We start from the raw sequence: 21,975 nt of genomic DNA, 5'->3' as shown, positions 1-21,975 counted from the left end.
TGCGTGGTTACTAAGCATTTTAATTCCCGGTTGATTGTGCTGAATGATGCTTTTGTTTTACGTGTACATTTCCTGTGTTGCTGAATTGGTCTGCTATTATTTTTTGCAGATTTGTGCATGGGTTTCAAGATAAATATTTGACACTAGTTTTCTCCTCCTTTCATATCTTGCATGGTGACAAGGGTGGTATTGTACACAGAGTATGAGTTAGGCAATAGTTACTTCCCCCTGTTCTATTAAGCTTCTGTGAAGGGTGGGCACCATTGTCCTCTGTCTGTTAGAATTCCGTGGAGAAGGCTGTAGGGCCAGGTTTTCTTTTGTTGCAAGGATGTTCCCTTCATAAATCCATGACTCTAATTGTCTGGATTTGCCATGTGTGCATTACATTTTAATGTGATCGTCCCCAGATTTTAAGTCTCCTGGGGCCTCCGAGATATGATAGGGTGAAAAGAGTCAGTCATCCCCAGTCCTCGGGTTGCTATCTCTGGGTGTGTAGCTGGGATCCTCTGAACTGCCAGAGTGCCATCTAACCCCTTCCAAACGCCCAGGCAGAGGGGCTGGGGACAGAGCCGATGAGGTGGTAGCGGGGCGCCCACTCAGTCCCTCAGGGCACCCTCCCACCCCTTGTCCTTGCACCCTCCTGAAGACCTGGCCTCTCCAGGCAGCCCCTCTCTCGGCTACCCCAAGCCCCAGCCACAACTCATCTTTCTCACAGCTCTCACCTCTTGCAGCCGCACCGAGCAACACAGCGTGTGCATGTCATGTTTCTCTACCACACTGAAACGTGTAGGCACGTTTGGCAGATCACAGGCTCAGTTCAGGACACAGATATGTCTGTGTCTTTTGTCCTCAGATACCTGTGCCAACAGCCAAGCTGGAGGAGGGGCAGAGCGCCCCCGGTGCACTTGTGAAGAGAAACAACATGCCCCTTCCTCAGACTTGGGGACTGATCCCATCTGCTCCATGTCACTGAAATGCCACGTCTCTCACGTTCTACACAGACTCATGGAGGTGACGGGACGGTGACGTGGTTTGGGGTCAGGTCCTGAAGCCAGCCTGCGATGTGCTGTCTCTCCTCATCTCTTTGCTGTGGCACTCTGAGAAAATGTCCAACTTCTCTGTTCTTTGCTTTACTAACTCACACGGTGGAGATTAAATGCTTTCAAACTGCCCAGTAGCTTCAGTCGAGCCCCAGTTGTCTGATGAAACCCCGTGATTAGAATGAAACTGCACAAGGAGATCTGTGGACAAGCCACTTCTGTCATCAGAGGTAGACATTTGCAGCCACCGAGCCCCAGGGACAACCTACAGACGCAGACTGGCAGAAAGCCGAGTTTTCCTTCATGCCACAGTGGTCTCGATCTAGGAACATGTGAGCTGGTACTGTGGTGGCACAGAGTGGTAGGCTTAATCATTGCTGCCTCCAGTGATGGAAAGGTCCATGTCTGAAATCTAAACTAACAGTGCAGTGGTCACCCAGTGTTGTTCCAATCCCATCAGCTCGGCACGCAACAGCTGTTCCTGGCCACCAACTGGGCGGCAGACCCTGAGCATGGCCTCTGCAGAGCTGGAAGGGGCGGCAGCAGCCCGCAGGATCCCCTGCTGTAGGCAACAGACTTTGCTTCCAAGTCTGTGGACAGCATCTCTGTCTCCCACTTGCTCAGGGGCTCATCAGAAGGCCGGTCCTGCCTCAGGGGCCCAAACAGTAGCTAGGTGCTATGTGTCAGCCTGCCCTTCCGCCCTGTCTGTTCAAGTCTGCACTGAATTCCTTTCCATGAAGTTGCACATGCTGGCCCGGACCCACGTGTAGTGATCTGTGATGTATCAGGAATACAGGCAAAGAAACCCAAATCCTAAAGTTCATTTCCTTTTGTTCACTTATTTATTTGGTATCAGTGCTGAGGAACCAGTGGAAGCTCTTGCCAGTGGGAGTTCGAGTGAAGCTCCTTCAAGTGGGAGTTGTAGTGAATCGGGCAAACATAGTGCATTTCTTTCAGAATAACTTTCTCAGAGAACTCATGGCACACTCGCAAGTTCACACGTCACCTGACTTTTCCAGGCTGTTCAGGGCAATCTGGAAACCACTGTCCGAGCACCTTGTGGCATTGCCTGAGACAGAGTGGTGCTTGCTGGTGGCAGTTCCTAAAATTGCTCAATAGTTCAGGGACACCGAGGAGCCTTCCACACGAGGGAACTGTTTTCTCTGTTGATAACAAAGGAGGGAGGGAGAGCCAAGGTCCAGGGTGGCAAAGTGACAACATGCATCACGACAGCTACACTACCAGGGTTCTGGACCACCGGCATAGAGACTCCCTGCCCCAGAATGGGCCCGACTGATCCAGAAATTCCCAGGGAGGTCCAGGACCTCTCCGGGAGCAGAGCCAGTCTCACGCTGACAGCATATCCAGTCATGGCTCTGGTTCTGATCCTCCTCAGATTACTGCTTACTGCTTGCTGCATGAGGGTGCACACAGGGATTCTGCAGCAGCAGGTTCCAAAGCTGACTGTGTTTAGGACTCGGTCACATGGGAACATGCACCTCAGTTTTTTCATTTTTTTTTCTTTTTCGGCTCTTGGGTTTGGGGATACATACTGCAGTGCTCTGACACAAACGCTGGCTCTATGCCAGAGGCCACTCCTGGCAGTGCTTGGGGGTGGAGGCAAAGGGCAGGGATCAGCCCTCTAGAAGGCAAGCACCTTCATACCTGTAGTTTGTCTGGTCAGCCTAGTTTTCTTTCAACCACTGCTTCAGGAGCCTCTGAAACATCTCCTTGCTTTCCTGCTCCATATCTACCTGTAGCTTCTCCTCTGTGTCCTGCTGTTGGCGTGCCGCTTCCTGCACAAGGCTGGTCCCGCTGGTGCCCAGGCTGAGGGTCAGGCCATTGAGGCCCTGAACCAGTGTGTCCCAGGAAGAAGCGGGTGGGGCCCGGCTCCTCTCGGCAGGCAGCACCGAAGCACTGGGCTTATGGCTCTGGCAGTATCGACATTCACATCGGAAGGTATTCTGGTCTCCATGGCTAGAGGAAAAGACCCTGGCTTCCCTCTTAACGCGGTAAGGTGCCACGAGATCCATGTTCCTCTGTCTCGGGTGTCCCAAGAATGTCATCTTTGTCATCTTCCTTCGAGGGGACACTGGCCTTTCCCACCACCTCTCCTGCAGGCTTTTCTCATCTCGGTACCGCTGCTGGAGCAGCCTCTCTGGTAGAGCAGCAGGTGAGTTTGCATCAGGACTGAGGTTCAGGTCGCTGAGACCCATCATTAGCATTTCTGAGAAGGAGACTTGAGGGGTCGGCGGGACTTCCTGAGAAGTCTCTTCGCAGGTCATGGTGGAGGGTTCAGAAACCAATGATGGGCTGTGCTTCTGGTGGGGGTCCATGGTGGTCCACTCTGTGTCTGAAGCTCCTGTTGGCCTCTGGGTCCAGATGTCTAGGGTGAAGGTGAAGGTTTTCAAAGAGCCAGAAGGCTTCACGGACTGTGTTTGGCCAGAAGAACCTTAACTGCAACAGACAGTGAGAAGAGATGAAAGGAATCTATTATTATTCGTCTGACTTACCCGGTATGCCCATTTCCTAGCTGGCACATGCAAATAGTAATGCCACCTCCTTCTCAGGTTGCTTAGTGAGTTACCAGATGTCACGCATTTCAAGAGAAAGGAGGTCTGTGGACTGACTGCATCCCTTTGGCATGCAATACGAAGAGCAAAGGACTCCTTCCCTATGACATGGTCACTCCACTGAGCTGGAATGCAAGGAGTTGAGGTGAGAGTCTCCAAGAGCTCTGCACTCCCAAGTCACTGAAGCATTTCCACAGTAACTACCATCCCAGGGCATGGCTCAGCGCTAGAACATGTGACTGACTGCAGAGTAACCAAGGTCATGAAGCAGCTTGATTGTCTCCTGACAGACAACTGGATCAAGACAATGTCTGTATACCATGCGGCAGTATGCAGCCTAGACAACGGAAGTAATTCCAACTCTTCGTGACAACATGGGTCAGTCTGGCGGCATGACGCAAAATGAAAGATGTCAGATACAGAAAAGCAAATGCTGCAAGATTTCTGAGACAGTGAGTGTTACAGATAAACAGAATAGTGGTTCAATATCCCTAGGCCAGGGGTAAGGAAAGGGGACACAAGGAGTTTTTTGATGTCTATAACGTGCACATGTAGGGCCAGAGAAATTGTATAGTGGGCAAGGAGCTTGCTTTGCATGCAGCTGCCGGGTGCCATCCACGTGATGACCGCCATCCTCTAGAACCCACTACCCAGAGGTTCGAGCTTGCAGTGACATGTTGCGCAGGAGATCTTGGGATGGTTGTGTTACCGGCACGGTCTCCGCCCAGACGAGATCTGGAGCAGCGCACAACAAAACTATGAACTGTGCTAAAATATCAGAAATGCAAAACCGCAGGGGTGCAACATTGGCCGCACAAGCTCATATAATCTTCATTCTCAGCAATGGAAAACAAATTATTAAATGATACCTTTACAGCAGGTTTGATTGTTGGGGGAAAATTCTAAATAATAATAGTTTCCTGTTGAAATATTGAATGTATTCAAAGTATAGAGTGAATAAAGTGAAGATTATTAGCCACACAGGTGAGGGGGAGGGGGTAAAGTGGGGTTCTCGGTGGAGCAACATGTGCACTGTTGAAGGGATGGGGGTCTGATCATTACGTGACTGAAACTTGAACCTGAAAGCTTTGTGATTTTTTTCATGGTGATGCAAGAAAAAAAATTAAAATAAAAAAAAAGATTTCTGGGGCTGGAGTGATAGTACAGCGGGTATGGCATTTGCCTTGCACGCGGCCGACCCGGGTTCGATTCCCAGCATCCCATATGGCCCCCTGAGCACCGCCAGGGGTAATTCCTGAGTGCAGAGCCAGGAGTAACCCTTAGGCCAGGGATAAGGAAAGGGGACACAAGGAATTTTTTGATGTGTATAATGTGCACATGTAGGGCCAGAGAATTAGTTTAGAGGGCAAGGCACTTACCTTGCGTGCAGCTGCCGGGTGCCATCCCTGGTACCACATGTGTTCCACTGAGCATTATGCGGAGTGATCCCGTATCAGAGAGACAGGAATAAGTGTCACATATATCTGGGTTTACAGGAATAAGCCCTGAGCACTTCACAGTATGGACTCCCTCCACCCCTCAAATGAGTACAGGTGAGTGGGGAGGAAGGTGTTCATAGCTCTAAAAGAGAGTGACTGACTGTAGCTAATGATACAGCTTTCTGCATTGTTGGGAATGGGATCAAGCATATGACTCAGTGGCAGGACATATCCCTCATATTATGACACCCAGGTTTTCACCTATAAATCCACTAATAAATTGCTAGGAGTGCCAATTTCTTATCAAATATTTGTAGAAAACACACACACAAATAGAAAAAGTATATCGATGGAATCTTTTTCGTGGTGATTCAACAAAAAGAAAGAAGGAAGGAAGAAAGGAAGAGAATAAAGAAAAGAAAAGAAGGAAGAAAGAATGAAAGAAAGAGAAAAGGAAAGGAAGGAATAGTTAAGAAAAAACCTAAATATTTTGGAGGTGAGAGATATGTTTATTTCCTTGAGTGTGATAATGCTATGACATGTGTATTCTTATGTACGAATGAATATGTTCAATGATATACTTTGAAGGATATGTTACGGCTTCTGTGTTTCAATAAGACATCCACAGTTCCAAGCTGTGCACAATTAATTAAGATAGATAGTACAGGGGCTGGAGCGATAGCACAGCGGGTAGGACGTTTGCCTTGCACGCGGCCGACCTGGGTTTGGTTCCCAGCATCCCATGGTCCCCTGAGCACCACCATGGGTAATTCCTGAGTGCAGAGCCAGGAGTGACCCCTGTCCCAAAAAGCAAAAAAAAAAAAAGAATAGATAATACAAATAGAATGATGGGAAGTGGCAGCACCATAGCAACAGATGCAGGGAAGATTTTTTGGCAAAACAGAAAACCCACCGATGATAAAATAACTTTCACAAATCAGAAAGAGACAAATTTCAGACCGTGAGGAAGGGCACGTTCAGGGTCTGGGGAGATGACACAGTGGGACGGTGGATAAAGCAGGCGCTGATTCTGTCCCTGGCACTGCACTCCCTGCCACCAGCAGCACCAGGTATGGCCCTTGTGTCTCCCAAGCAACTCTAGCTGTGGTGCGGGAGACTCTGATCTCACAGAGTCTGAGCAGCACTGCATCTTCAGGGTCTCACGCATAGAGGTCCAGCCTGGTTGGCCGAGGCTCACCAGGAGAGACTCCTGAGCTGTCTCAGAAGGCACCAAAACCTACAAAATAACCGCCTCCAAACTGGTAAAAGATGCAATGTTTCCTAAGACTGCAAACAAGAAGCAAGGATGACCATTCTCCCCTCTGTGCTTTAACAGCAAGGGCGAAGTCCAGAGCCAGCGTTCAGAAAAGCCTTAGCCTCCATGCAGAGAGGAAGAAATAAAATGGCCCCTTCAAATATCTCAGGCTCATCTACCAAGTAAAACCCAATGTCTTGCACAGGAATCTCATGGCGCTAGTAAGTAAGCAGGCACTATGCAGGACCAAAGGAACCTTGTTTTCACACCACCCCAGAGAGACCCCTGCACCAGGCGTGCTGTACTGATTGTGTTTGTTCAGAACTGGAACTGAACTGAAGAGATGCATCCAATATCTCAATGCCTGCATTTGTGACCCCATCTGGGAGACCCAGAGTGGAAACCAGCTTTCTGGTGAGAGGTCCTTCAGAATGACGAAAAGCTGGGGAGTCTGCTTGGTGAAGTTGAAAGAGACTCCAGTGTCCCCTTAAATCACCCACTAGGACTCCGCTCAGGTGGCACTTCCTCCCCAGAAATTATCTCCAGCTTCTTCATGGCAACCCAGACAGGCGACAAAACAGTCACTGCATATCACACCCATAATTTCTCATCCCAGCTCCTGCTCACTGGGCTGTCATGTCAGAGGTGGCTGATGTCTGTCTCCCTCAGTAGCTAGGAACTGATACGTCAGGGATAGTGGGCATTTCCGGATCTCTAGGCAATGGAATAAGGAGCATGTGTGGCCACTACAAGTCCCCCCGAGCCATGTGCAATGCACAGGACTACGAGTCCTGGTTCCAACCTCACAAATCGTCCAGGGCAAGAAAAGACTTTGGTCTTGTCTCTGGAACACAGGATTCTATATTTGTGGTGCTAGAGCTCTCTATCCTACTAGGTCTCCAATGAAGGGAGATTCTCTGCAGCAGCCTTACACACAGACGGTAAGTTGCTCACATCTGACAGGTGCCCCTTTAGACTGTGAAAAAGAAAAATACGGAGATGGTTGAAACATGGGGCTATTTTTCAAGGTATGTCTGAAGGTAGCCAAGGGTATGTATGCAAAGAGAGTAATGGCAACTCTGGGTGTGCAAGTTTTGAGGAGGTTCAAGTGGTTCAAGGTGCAAGAGGAGGAGAAGGACAGTGTCCTGAGAGTGACAGAGGTCACAGAGACTCACCAATCAGAAGGTGAACTTGTCCTTTTTGGACTCTGGAGCCACTTCTACACCTGTTCCCTGGAAGATAAAAGGGTCTGGTTGCTGGATACAGACAAGAAGAATTTATTGTTCAATCGGTTTGCAGTGGAGAAGGAACACTCATTTGCTGCTGGTGGGAATGTCCTTTGGCTCAACCTCTATGGAAAACAGTATGCAGACTTATGAAATAACTAAAAACAGAGTTTCTGCATAGCCCAGTGTTCATTCTTTGCCATCTTAACAAAGAGCACAAATACTAATGTGAAAAGCGAGCTGCATACCCAGGTTCATTTGGGGGCTGAATATAACAGCCAAGATATGGAAACAACCTAAGTGTGCAACAGCAGATGAATGAATAAACTGTGGCAAAGTTAGGTGTGTTGAGGATAGTTAGGACAGAGAAGGAAGAACGGTGACTAGGATAGCTGGAAATGATCATTCTGCACAAGAACTGAGTGCTGAAAATAGGTAAAGATATATATATTCTCGCACGGCAGAGCATGGCAAGAAACCCATGGCCTATTCAATATGCCAAAAACAGTAACAACAAGTCTCAGAATGGAGACATTACTGGTGCCTGCTCGAACAAATCAATGAGTAACAGGACAACAGTCCTACAGTGTTATATATATGCATAGATAGATTTGATAGATAGATAGATAGATAGATAGATAGATAGATAGATAGATAGATAGGTAGATACTGGACTGGAGCGATAGCACAGTGGGTAGGGAGTTTTTCTTGCACACAGCCAACCTGGGTTCAATTCCTCCGTCCCTCTCTGAGAGCCCGGCAAATTACTGAGAGTATCTTGCCCGCACAGCAGAGCCTGGCAAGCTACCTGTGGCATATTTAATATGCCAAAAACAGTAATAACAGTTCTCACAATGGAAAAGTTACTGGTGCCCGCTCAAGAAAATTGATGAATGTGACTACAGTGCTACAGTGCAGTGCTATATGTATACATATACATATATATACATATATATATATATATATGATAGCCTGTCAATACATTTATTGCAAACCACAAAGCTCAAAATGAAAGAGAGAAAGAGAGTAGCTTGGGGAGGGCGAGGAATGAAGTTCAGTGGTGGGATACACGCTTCACATGCCTGATATTTATGGGGACTTGAACTTGATCACCAGCACCAAGAAAAAAATAAAAGGAGGAGGAGGAGTGGGAGGAGGATGGAGAAAATGGTGGAGGAAGAGGAGGAGAATGAGGAGGAGGAAGTAGAAGGATGATGAGGAGGAGGAAGTAGAAGGAAGAGGAGGAACAAGTAGAATGAGAGGAGGTGGAGGAGGAAGAGGAAGGAGAAGGAGGAGAAGGAAAAGGAGGATAAGGGGAAGGAAAAGAAGGAGAAAGAAGGAGAAGGTGAAGGAGATTGAGAAGATTGACGATGACACCAAAGAGAGCACATGTATTAAGATATCTGCATTGCATGCAACACACTTCATTTTGATTGCTTGCTAGGAATATGATTCCTGGAATTCCAACGGAGTGACCCTAAACATGGAGCCAGGATTAAACCATGTGTGTGAGACCCCCCAAAGAAGCTGTGGTATATAAACGGAATGCAATACTATGAATGTCAAGATGACACCTCACCTCTTGCTATAATTTGGTTGGAATTGGAAAGTGTTCTGTGAAGTGAAGCAATAAGATGAGGACAACATAAAAACAAACATTACTGAGCTGGAGATATAGTACAGCATGTAGGTTCTTGCCCTGCACGAAATCACCCAGGGTTCTATCGTGGCCACTACATGTGGTCCCGTGATTCTGGCAGGAGTGATCCCTGGGTGTTGCACCAGGAGTACACCCTGAGTACAGCTGGGTGTGCCCACAACAACAAACACAAAAAGGTGAACATTATTATAGCCATGTTATCTCAACTACACTTACACACAGAGGAAATTAGAAAGAAAGAAAGAAAGAAAGAAAGAAAGAAAGAAAGAAAGAAAGAAAGAAAGAAAGAAAGAAAGAAAGAAGGAAAGAAAGAAAGAAAGAAAGAAAGAAAGAAAGAAAGAAAGAAAGAAAAAAAGAAAGAAAGAAAGAAAGAAAGAAAGAAAGAAAGAAAGACCAAGGACCCATATTTGCTCATGGTTCCCTTAAGAGAATTACAGGATGCAGTTCCAACAAGTTCAGATCCACATCTGGTGAAGTTCAGGATCATCCGAGAAAAGCATGGACAGTAGACAGTCCAGATTGAGTGAGTACAGAACACGTGATTCATAACCTTTAATCCATGAGTGAAAGGAGGTTCTAGAAGGGCATCTGCTAGCTTTTATTGATTGATTGATTGATTGATTGATTTGTGGGAGGTATTCAGGTTATGCTTGGTTGTGCTCAGGATTTAGTCCTGGCTCTGTGTTTCAGAGTCATACAAGCACTTTCTGGGGACCATATGTGGTACCCGGAATCAATTTGGTGTCAGTCATTTGGAAGGCAAGCACCTTATCCCCTATACTATTCTCTCTGGATCCGGGTGCCCGGCTGTTGTCCTCACTCCCAAGAAAACATGGGCTGAGCACCCATGGGGTGCTGGCTCCAGGCCTTGTGCTTCCCAAAACTTAGTGTTTCAGAAATGTTTCATGGGGTAGCATTCCTCAAAACAGAGAACACAGAGTAGTTTCTCCCCAGTGAGCTCTAACATATATATTATATATAATATATTATATAATATATTATATATTATATATATTATTCTCCCTATCTTCAAATTAGATCTCTGAGGATCACGGGGCGGGGGGATGGGGGTGCTAGCAACTCATTCAAGGTCATGCAGTTGGGTAGTGGTGGTGACCAGTAAAATACAAATGGCCTCAGGCCAATATGTCTCACTCTTTGTCTTGGTTTGGCTTTGCATTTACCAGCTTCCACAAAACTCAGGTTCTCCGGACTCTGAAATTCTTCAGTTAACTGCTTTCCAGAGTTCAGGTTGTGTTTTTTTTTATTGAATCACCATGTGGAAAGTTATAAAGTTCTCAGTCCAGAGTTCCGGTTTCCTTCAGAACACAGGATCTCTTAGCTGGTTCGAGGAAAACTTCCCTTGGGATGGAGGTAGGTTGAATTTAAATGAAACATTTTGTTAAGTCTGGATTGCATTCTCCCGCTGGTTACAGAAAATAAACCACCTGGGTTCTCATATTTGATGTTAGTCAATATTCAACCAGGGAATTAGTTGGAAGGAATACTTTCTCCAGGTAATATTACTTAGACCAAATAATTCAAAGTCGAAGAAAATCTAGGTAAAATGAATTGCTTTTCTTCTTTTTGGCAGGGTGGCAGGTTGGGACCACCTGCTCAGGGTTTGCTCCTGGCCTGTGCACAGATTTCACTACTGGCTCTGTTCTCAGGAATAACTCCTGCAGTGTTGAAGGGGACACACACAGTTCTAGCAAAAAAATCAGGGTCTGTAGACTGCAACACCAGCCAAAGTCACTGCTCTCTAGATAAAGTTATCAAAGACTAGAAAGTATCTCAGTGGTAGAGCATTTGCTTTTGTTTATGTGGGGCCTTGGAGCTGATCCAGGATACTACCAAAAAAAAGTGCAGTCAAAAGTCCCTCAATACAAAAATTCTTTCCTTTTATCATTTTTGTCTTCAGTAGGTCCCCTGAGAAGTTCTGGTTAAGGTTGGCGATTCACTTTTCAGATTTTGATGAAACAAGAAAATGTACCTTAGTGTCAGAATGTATTCCTAAACCCACACAATCTTACCCCAACCATACAACCTGATACATCCAGAAAAAGTCCGTTAATATAATGAAATTGGAAAGGTAAGCACAATTCTGTAACTAATTTTCGGGGCAGATCTGATTGCAGTAGAGGGCTCACCCCAGAATCAGCTTTACTCCTGTCATCTGGACAATGACGCCACCTTCCCTCAGTGTTTGTGCAATTTAGATTGTAAAGCGGTCTGTAACAGTTTTCTAATTATTACATACTCCTGAAAAGGAACCACTGCCTAATAAATGTAAGTCTGACCATGTCTCATGTTTCTGTCCTCTCTCACATCTCCTGAGGATGTGTCCTCAGTGGTTTTTGCAGGGGAAATGTTTTTCCTGGAAATCATGTCCAGTGTTTGTTTGTTTGTTTAGTTATTTTGTTATTTATTTATTTATTTGGGGGAGGTATTTGGGTCATGCCTGGTTCTGTCAAATCTTGGATATAAAGTGGGAAGTGATGTTGGAATCTGCAAGAAGAAAACATCCAACCCCATCAAAAAATGGGGCGACGAAATTAGCAAAAACTTTCTCAAGGAAGAAATACGAATGGCAAAGAGGCACATGAAAAAATACTCTTCATCACTAATCATCAGAGATGCAGATCAAAACAACTATGAGATACCACCCCATACCACACAGACTTGCACACATCCAAAAGAACAAAAGCAACCGCTGTTTGCATGGATGTGGGGAGAAAGGGACTCTCCTACACTACTGGTGGGAATGCCGACTGGTTCAGCCTTTTTGCAAAACGATATGGGTGCTTCTCAAGAAATTAGAAATTGAGCACCCATTTCACCCAGCAATACCACTCCTGGGAATATATCCCGGAGAGGCAAAAAAGTATAGTCGAAACGACATCTGCACTCGAATGTTCATTGCAGCACTGTTTAGATTCTGGAAAAAGCTCTAGTGCCTGAGATCAGATGACTGGTTAAAGAAACTTTGGTGCATCTACACAAGGGAATACTATGCAGCTGTTACAAAAGATGAATTCATAACCTTTTCATATAAGTGGATCAACATGGAAAGTATCATGCTAAGTAAAATTATTCAGAAAGAGAGAATCATGGGGCTGGAGAAATTGCACAGAGGGTAGGGTGTTTGCCTTGCACGCGGCCGACCCGGGTTCAATTCCCAGCATCCCATATGGTCCCCTGAGCACCGCCAGGGGTGATTCCTGAGTGCAGAGCCAGGAGTAACCCCTGTGCATCGCCAGGTGTGATCCAAAAAGAAAAAAAAAGAAATAGAGAATCAGACATAAAGAGATTTCACTCATCTGCGGAATATTAAACAACAGAATGGGAGACTAACACCCAAGCACAGAAGAAATAAGTACCAGGAGGTATGGTCCACGGCTTGGAAGCTGGCCTCACATGCTGGGGGAAAAGGCAGCTGAGATAGAGAAGGGAACACCAGGTAAAGTGTGGTTTGAGGTACCACTGGGTTGGGCAATGTGCGGTGAAAGTAGACTATAGGTCAAACATGATGGCCACTTAATACCTCTATTGCAAACCACAACACCCAGAAGGAGAAAGAGAACAAAAGGGAATGTGCTGCCATAGAAGTGGTTTGGGGAGGGGGGATTCAATGGGGGGGGCGGGAGGGATACTGGGATTATCGGGGGTAGAGAATGGGCACTGGTGGTGGGATGGGTACTCGAGCATTGTATGACTGAAACACAAGCACAGAAAGTTGTAAGTCTATAACTGTACCTCAGAGTGATTCACTAATAAAATTATTTTAAAGCTGATGCAATAAAATTAAAAAAATAAAATAAAACAAAGTGGGAAGTGATGAGAGGACTATGATACCACAGAAACACATTCAGAACCTGTCGAAGAGATATTTTACCTCTAGTATATCATGTTATTGTAGCACTGTCACAAGTCTCACAACGGAGACTTTACTGGTACCCACTTGAGCAAATCGATGAACAAAGGGACAACAGTGCTACAGTGCTATTATATCCTGGGTATATGACAATAATCATAGAAAGTTCCGTGCTATTTGTCTCAACTTTAACCAGGGAACCACCGACTAAAGGCAAAGGGAGAAATACTTCCTACAGGGATTGTCAAACCATCATTCTGATATTTGAGGAACTGGATTTCTGAATAAAAACAACTAATATCTCAAGTTGTATCTTACTTTTGCCCAAGAGAAGGAACTGGTGCAGTGAGGTAAGGTACCTAGAGAGTGCCTATCTCAGTCCCTCTGTCTTTTCCATGGACCAGGGTCCTTGTCATACCTAAGCCAGAGTGCTTCTGTCAACCTTCAGACCCAGGAGGATGCACAGCCTTAGGGTATGAAGGGGTTAAGAGCATAACCCAGAATAATTCAAGTAGTCCTCCCTGTGAAGTAAAAGGCCAGATCAGCCACTCTCTCACCTCTAGGAGTAATTTCATAGAGCTGGAATACACCTATGTGGTGCAGGGTGTGGCCAATAGTGAACAGGAAAATTTCAGTTAGTTTGGGGTTGAGGGCTCTCTGGTCGTTCAGCCAAGGTATTTGACTTCCTGGCCTGGAGATCCAATAGCTATTGCACAGCTTACTGGAGAAACGACAAACTGTGGTGGTAAGCCTATCCAAGTGCCAAGCGGAGCCATTTTTGGAACATAAAGGGGCTGGGGAGGTCATCAGAGAGCTGGAGCACAGGCAAAGCATGTATGAGGACTGAGTTCTAGCTGGCACCATAAGGGAGTGCTGGACTGACTCCCAGCAATGAATGAGTCAGGAGTAGCCTCTAGCACCACTGGGTGTGACCCCAAATATCCGATATTTATAAATGATGGTAGTGGTAAATTGAAGTTTTACTCACAAATTTGATCATGGCCATCTTCTCACCATCTAGAAATAGCTGTAGAGGCATTAGGTAACCTGCCAACCACAGAAGTGGTGGCCCTTGATTCAATGGTACTTATGTGTGACTTCCTCTTCTCCCTGCTGTGCAGTCACAGCTAGTGGTTTCCCTGTCCACAACCTGGTCAATCCTTTGTACCAAACGACAGATTTTGGGAAAACTGACTGTCCTCACATACACTGTATTCTAGCTCTGAGACACTGGAGATGATTTTTGAGAGAGAAGAAACGTGTTAGAGACCAGGTTCTGAAGGTTAGAGACTAAGGATATGGGGTTGCAGGGGGGAGCCTGGAGGATCTGAAGGCAGGCTGTGTCTCTGAGAGTCAGGTGGGTGGGGTGGGCACTGACGTGATAATAAAGATATGTTACTTTCAGTTCATCCATTTCTCTTTGCTACCATTACATGCTGCTTGGCAAAAACACATAGAGCACAGGAGAAGTAGGGGAAGTGGAGGGATGTCATTTTACCTAGAGGGCCTAGCAGAAAAACAGCACAGTTGAGTTTAAGGAGAACATTCTTATAGACTGAGTGGGTTAAGCAGTGATCATTTCCTCTCTAATTATATTTCTGGCGTCCCAGATGAGGCTTTTGCCTACCTTAGACTGTGTATGTTATTGCCTCAAGTCACTCCGGTCATAGAGGTTGAATCTTACAGGCATGAAATAGGCAGCAAATCCAATGGTGAACCCATCCACTCAATCCCCACACATCTGTGCCTCTGGTGTTGCCCAAGTCAGTCAAAGGCTGTCTCCCCAGCTGCTCAGGCCAGGGACCCTCACAGCAGTCCTTGGTTGCTGCCTCTCTCTCTTGATACCACCTCCATCACCTGGCATGCTTGTCTCAACTGTACATCTTCTAAAGTTAGATACTGCCATGTACCTTCCTCCCATCATCACACTTAGTTCCCTAGTTCATGTCACCTTCATCTCTCCTTGGCAACCACAACTAGTGTCTGACTTGCAGGGCTGTCTACTCAGTAACCTGGAAACTGGGAGTTCTTGCACCAAAGAGCTTGTCTCAGAGCTAACTGCCAAGCTGGGCTCTCATTTCTCTGGGCTCTCTTTTGGGAAGCACTGTGCCATATTAGAGACTTCTGTAAGCAGACCTCTCCCCCTAATAACATCCCCACCAGTATCATTCTATTTAATATATATTAAGAAATGAGTGGCCGGCCAGATGAGGGAGACTAAGTATTTATAGTGGCTGCATGACAGTTCTGGGGATGATCAAACTCCAGAGGTGGCTTGGAGCTCAATAGAGAGCAAAGCGAAATGAGGCTCTAGCTGCGCTGCTCAGCGTACATACATGTCTGTACACTCGATAATTCAAGTGCTTAAGCCACAAATCACACACTCTCACACACACATCCCTGGTTGTAGGGTGAAGAGGCTGCCTCTGTATCCCAGTGCTTGATGATTCAAACTCTTCCACCGCTCTTGTCTTACAAAGTCTGGCAGGTAAGTACTGGTAGATCACCTTTGTGTGTCTCCAGGCTCTGTAAAGTAAGACATTGTGTCCAAGTGGGGCTTTAAGTATGTTTCTTTAAGGCATGAATGATCTTCATCAAGTGTGCTTTTGTCTCTAAAGAATAACTATTTCAAAATTATATCCGTCACTTGTGAGTATAGGTCACACACGATAATGAAATTAACTGGACATCTCTTCGGTCATATACTCTTCCCTGTAGGGGAGGATTATGTCTTTTGTATCTTTCCTTAATCTTGAACGCAGGTAGAGATGCCTACTCCTCCTTGGCCCAGAATCCTGCTTTCAGAGATCTGTGTTTTTGAGGGGAGAGGTGGAGCACACAACTTTGTACAGCCTCCTCTTGATCAGGTCGATTGAAATATGGAAAGATGATCCAAACAGCTGTAATATCCTGCCATCCTTACAGGGGCTAGGGAGCCAGGCTTAGAAATATTCCTTTCAGACATCTCAAGGAAACACATAAATTATATGGTCACATTTGGGACTGGAGAGATAGTACTGCCGGTAAGGTGCTTGCTTTCAATGTATGAATCTTCAGTTTGTTTACTGGCATTCCATATCGGCCCATGAGCAATGCCCAGGTAATTCTTAAGTACAGAGCTAGGAGTAATCCCTATGTACTTCTGGGTGTGATTTAAAATCTGGAAAAAAGGTCAAGTTTGTTAGGTTAACCAAAAGTAGAAGAACCTCAGTAATTCTCTGATTTTTCCCCCATGTTAAACCAAACCAATTGGCTAATAATTTAAAAGTAAAGGAATAAAAAACATTCTATGATCTGAATGTGCCCATTTCAACATTCCTATTCCTATTCCTATTCCTAATCCTAACCCTAAAATGAGAGGAATATTATGGAGGTTTCTAGGTGGCAATAGGGTATAGGATGGAAGTTTCACTCAAGAGTTTAATCCTCTAAACAAATAAAATTCTATTTCATCCTATTTTTCACTATGTGGGGAATACAATTAGAAATGGAGCAGAAACATATACCAGAATCAATCCTGTTGGAACTCTGACTGCAGAGACTTCAGATGTGTGGGAAATAAACTTCTATAGCTGATAATTCCCCCCAGTCAGTGGTCTTTGTGGATTATTTTTTGTGCGTAGAGCCACAGCCAGGGGTGCTCAGGGCTTACTATTGGCTCTGAGCTCAGGGGTCACTCTTGGCGATCTGGCCCAACCATAGGGGTTGCTGTGTGCAAGGCAAGTGCCTTATCTACTACACTATTGCTTTGGCATGTCTTTTGTTTTAGCGAACAATGGAAGAAGACTGATACATTCAGCAAATATGAAGGTGGATTGGAGGGGCTAAATGAATACTTCACAGATACATTTTAGAAGGAGGAATATTGAACAGGGACATAGTGACTGTTATGTACGAATGATGTCTACTAAAAAGATAAAACTACAAATTGTGCAGCTGCCTCAAAATACAGGAAATATATACCTATAGTCTATTCATTAAATGATTTTAGCAGACAAGATGAATGGTGTCAAATCTATAATCGATGCTTTCACCATCATAAATGAGCAACCAAAATTAAGAAGTGATGGCAATTCTGTAAAAAGGTTGTTGAATAATTGAAGATATCATACTTCCTAAATTATCTCTTAGTAATCAGCAAAACCCTGATGGCAAAACTAGAAACTTTTCTTATGTAAACAAAATTATGAAAAATATAACTCATAAATATATATGCAATAATCAGAGAAATTCAGTTTGAAGTCAGCAATTTATAACAAAGATGGACTTCTAGATCCAAATGGGTTTACTCTTTATCTTCAAGATTGCTTAAACATTTTTTGGTGGTTATTGTTTTTGGGTCACACTCAGTTATGCTCAGGGGTTACCCCTGGCTCTGCACTCCGGAATCACTCCTGGCCGCGCTCCAGGGACCATATGGTATGCCAGGGATTGAACCCAGATTAGTTGCATGCATAGCTAATGCCCTGCTTGCTGTACCATCACTTCTTCCCCTCACTAAACATTCTTCATCATAAAAATCAATCACTGTAGTTTACCAAAAGAACTTATAAAAAGTGTGAGTGTCTCCTCCTTCACTGTTGGTGGGAATGCCGACTGGTCCAGCCTTTCTGGAAAACAATATGGACAGTCCTTCAAAAACTAGAAATTGAGCTTCCATATGACCCCGCAATACTACTTCTGAGAACACATCCCAAGGATGCAAAAAAGCACAGTAGAAATGACATCTGTACCTATATATTCATTGCAGCACTGTTCACAATAGCCAAAGTCTGGAAACAACCTGAGTGCCCTAAAACAGATGACTGGTTAAAGAAATTTTGGAACATCTACATAATGGAATACTAAGCAGCTGTTAGGAGAGATGAAGTCATGAAACTTGCTTATAAATGGATAGACATGGAGAGTATAATGCCAAGTGAAATGAGTCAGAAAAAGAGGGACAGACATAGAAGGACCACACTCATTTGTGGAGTATAAAATAACATCACATGAGGCTGACACCCAAGGACAGTAGATACAAGGGCCTGTGGGATTGCCCCATAGCTGGAAGACTGCTTCATGAGCGGAGGGGAGAAGGCAGATGGAATAGAGAAGGGATCACTAAGAAAATGATGGCTGGAGGAACTAGTCAGGATTGGAGATGCATACCACAAGTAGATAATGGACCAAACATGATGACCTCTCAGTGTCTGTGTTGCAAGCCATAATGCCCCAAAGTAGAGAGAGAGTATGGGGAATATTGTCTGCCATGGAGTCAGGGGGAGAGTGGTAAACGGAGTGGGGGTATACCGGGGATATTGGTGGTGGGAAATGTGCACTGGTGGAGGTATGGGTGTTTGATCATTGTGTGATTGTAACCCAAACATGAAAGCTTGTAACTATCTCACGGTGATTCAATAAAATTTAAAAAATTTTTAAAAAAGTGTGACCTTCTCAACAGATGTAAACAAAACAAACAAAACAAAACATAGCAAAATAAAGCAAAACAAAAGAACCCTGATGAAATGTCCCTAGGTTGAAACTCAGCATTCTGGGTAAATATAGAGAAAGCATTCTGGGTATATATAGAGAAGGGGATTTCTGTGTTAGTCCTTAGTCTGCTGTGGAAAAAATACTATAGACTGGGTGGATTATGTAGAGAGATTCATTCCTTACAGGAGGCCAAAAAAGCAGGAGAGGCCAAATGAGGAGATTTGCAGTCTGGTGAGGGCTCACTTGCTCTTCCATAGAGTTCTATCTCCTGTGTCTTCCCAGGCAAAAGTAATGAGGATCCTCTATTGAGTTTGATTTAATAGCATAGCCATCCCACTCATGAAGGCTCCACCTCATGACATAATCACCATTTAAAGGCATCATCTCCAAATATGCTTTTAACAGGAATGTTGATGGGGAACCCAATGTTTATTCTACAGCAACATCCTGAATCTTACTGGTTATTGCAGCTACCAAAATATCCACAGTTCTCATATTTCTTAAGAGACAAACACAGAACAGATCCTGCCCCGTGGTTCCTGCACTGCCTGTGACCCCTTTCTGGACCCCCCAGGCCCTCAAAGCCCCTCCCAAAGTCCTCTCAAGCCCCAAACTGCATAGACACTAATGCATCCATGCTACCACACCACCCATTCATTCCCATCAACTTCAAGGGATCTTGAATTTTATATATTTTCTCAAGCATGTCTAGTTTAATACATGTACAAACAGATATATTAGAGATGGCAATGTATGACCAGTGAAGTAACATTCTAAGTGCACATATATTATTAGACTAATAAATTATAACGTGTTCTGCTTGTTGAAGAAGACAGGCGGAGGGCCGATAGACATGTGAAAAAATGTTCAGCATCACTATCATCTGAAAAATCCAAATAAAGACAAAAATGAAATACACACCTGTGATAATGGCACATAATGAAAATAGTAGGAACAGTTTATATTGGTGAAGATGTGTTAAATAAGTAACTCTCATGTACTGCTGCTGGGAATGCTGTTTAGTGAAAAAACAGTCTAGTGAGTTCTCAGTAAATTTAGAATTGAACTGCCATATGACCCATCATTTCCACTTTGGGGCATCTATCCCCAGGACATAAAACACTCTCTCAAAAGGACATATGCACACCAGTACTCATCACTGCACTCAGTACAATAACTAAGATATGGAATCAACCTAGGTGTCAAAGGACAGATGAATGGATTATGAAGATGTTATATATACAAACACATACACACACATATATATATGTATATATATACATATATATATAATGGAATACTATGCAGTGGCAACGAATGATGAAATCATGCAATTTGCTGCAACGTGGTCAGAACTGGAATGTATCATTCATGTTGAGTGAAGTAAGCCAGGAAATGAAAGACAAATACAGGATGATCTCACTTATCTGTGGAACACAGAATACTGGATGAGGAAATGCAGTAAAAGGAGAATACTTAGGTAATCCTCGACTCCAGTGTTTTTTTTCCTTTTGCTTTTTGGGTCACACCCAGCAATAAACAGGGGTTATTCCTGGCTTTCCTGGCTCTGCACTCAGGAATTACTCCTGGTAGTGCTCAGGGGACCATAAGGGATTCTGGGAATCGAAGCAGGGTAGGCTATGTGCAAGGCAAACACCCTACCCACTGTGCTATCGCTCCAGCCCTGACCCCAGTGTTTAGAGAGGAGATAGACAGAAGAAAGAAATTAAGGGGGAAGATGAGAACAAGAAGTAATGGGTTCAGAAAATCAAGTACCTCGGAATCAGCTTAACCAAGGAAGTAAATGACCTCTACAAAGAAGACTATAAAACGCTACTCCATGAAATAAAAGAGGACATGAGGAAATGGAAACATATACCCTGCTCATGGAAAGGGAGAATCAATATTGTCAAAATGGCAATACTCCCCAAAGCATTATACAGATTCAACGCGATCCCTATAAGTATACCCATGACATCCTTCAAAGAAACGGATCAAGTAATCTTAAAATTCATATGGAACAACAAATGCCCACGGATAGCTAAAACAATTCTTGGGAAAAAGACGATGGGAGGCATCACCCTCCCCAACCTCTAACTTTTATACAAAGCGGTAACAATTAAAACAGCATGGTACTGGAACAAAGGCAGAGCCACAGACCAATGGAACAGGGTGGAATATCCCTACACACAACCCCAAATGTATGATCATCTAATCTTTGATAAGGGAGCAAGAGATGTGAAGTGGAGCAAGGAAAGCCTCTTTAACAAATGGTGCTGGCACAACTGGACAACCACATGCAAAAGAATGGGCTTAGACCTCGACCTGACACCATGCACAAAAGTCAGATCAAAATGGATTAAAGACCTCAACATCAGACCACAAACCATAAGGTACACTGAAGACAAGGTCAGCAAAACTCTCCACGATATTGAAGATAAAGGTATCTTCAAAGATGACATGCAACTGGCCAACCAAGTGGAAACAGAGATCAACAAATGGAACTACATTAAACTAAAAAGCTTCTGCACCGCAAAAGATACAGTGACCAGAATACAAAGACAATCTACAGAATGGGAAAGGATATTTACCCAATACCCATCAGATAAGGGGTTGATATCAAGGGTATATAAAGCACTGGTTGAACTCTACAAGAAGAAAAAATCCAACCCCAGCAGAAAATGGGGCGAAGAAATGAACAGAGAAACTTTCCCAAGGAAAAGATACAAATGGCCAAAAGGCACATGAAAAAGTGCTCTACATCACTAATCATCAGGGAGATGCAGATCAAAACAACCATGAGATACCACCTCACACCACAGAGACTGGCACACATCCAAAAGAACAAAAGCAGCCACTGTTGGAGAGGATGTGGGGAGAAAGGGACCCTTCTACACTGCTGGTGGGAATGCCGACTAGTTCAGCCCTTTTGGAAAACAATATGGACACTTCTCAAATAATTAGAAATTGAGCTCCCATTTGACCCAGCAATACCACTGCTGGGAATATATCCCAGAGAATCAAAAAAGTATAGTCGAAATGACATCTGCACTTATATGTTCATCGCAGCACAATTTACAAAAGCCAGAATCTGGAAAAAACCCGAGTGCCCTAGAACAGATGACTGGTTGAAGAAACTTTGGTACATCTATACAATGGAATACTATGCAGCTGTTAGAAAAAAAATGAGGTCATGAACTTTGTATATAAGTGGAATCAGCTTGGAAAGTATCATGCTAAGTGAAATGAGTCAGAAATAGAGAGACAGACATAGAAAGATTGCATTCATCTGTAGAATATAGAATAACAGAGTAGGAGACTAACACCCAAGAATAGTAGAAATAAGTACCAGGAGGTTGACTCCATGGCTTGGAAGCTGGTCTCACATTCTGGGTTGAGGGCAACTCATAAAGAGAAGGGAACACCAAGTAAA

At 44.4% G+C, this 21,975-nt stretch overlaps 1 protein-coding gene across 10 annotated transcripts in view; it reads right to left on the bottom strand.

The window, feature by feature from the left end:
• The window catches only part of FAM156B (family with sequence similarity 156 member B), a 38,678-nt gene that overhangs the window by 5,686 nt on the left and 11,017 nt on the right, over nt 1-21,975 (bottom strand). For 7 of the 10 annotated variants that reach the window (XM_055120466.1, XM_055120461.1, XM_055120460.1 and 4 more), the window contains one exon: nt 723-3,497. In XM_055120466.1, coding sequence (XP_054976441.1) covers nt 2,726-3,376 — 651 coding nt within the window. In that variant the 5' untranslated portion in view covers nt 3,377-3,497 and the 3' untranslated portion in view covers nt 723-2,725. Of the gene's footprint in view, nt 1-722; nt 3,498-4,992; nt 5,013-7,482; nt 7,540-21,975 lie in introns of those variants that run through there. The other 3 variants (XM_055120462.1, XM_055120463.1, XR_008627239.1) reach the window with 3 other exon arrangements.

Source organism: Sorex araneus, chromosome X, assembly GCF_027595985.1.
Source record: "Sorex araneus isolate mSorAra2 chromosome X, mSorAra2.pri, whole genome shotgun sequence".
Taxonomy (NCBI): Eukaryota; Metazoa; Chordata; class Mammalia; order Eulipotyphla; family Soricidae; genus Sorex; species Sorex araneus.
The sequence above is the reverse complement of the archived record's forward strand: the minus strand, read 5'-3'. Positions and strand labels throughout refer to the sequence as shown.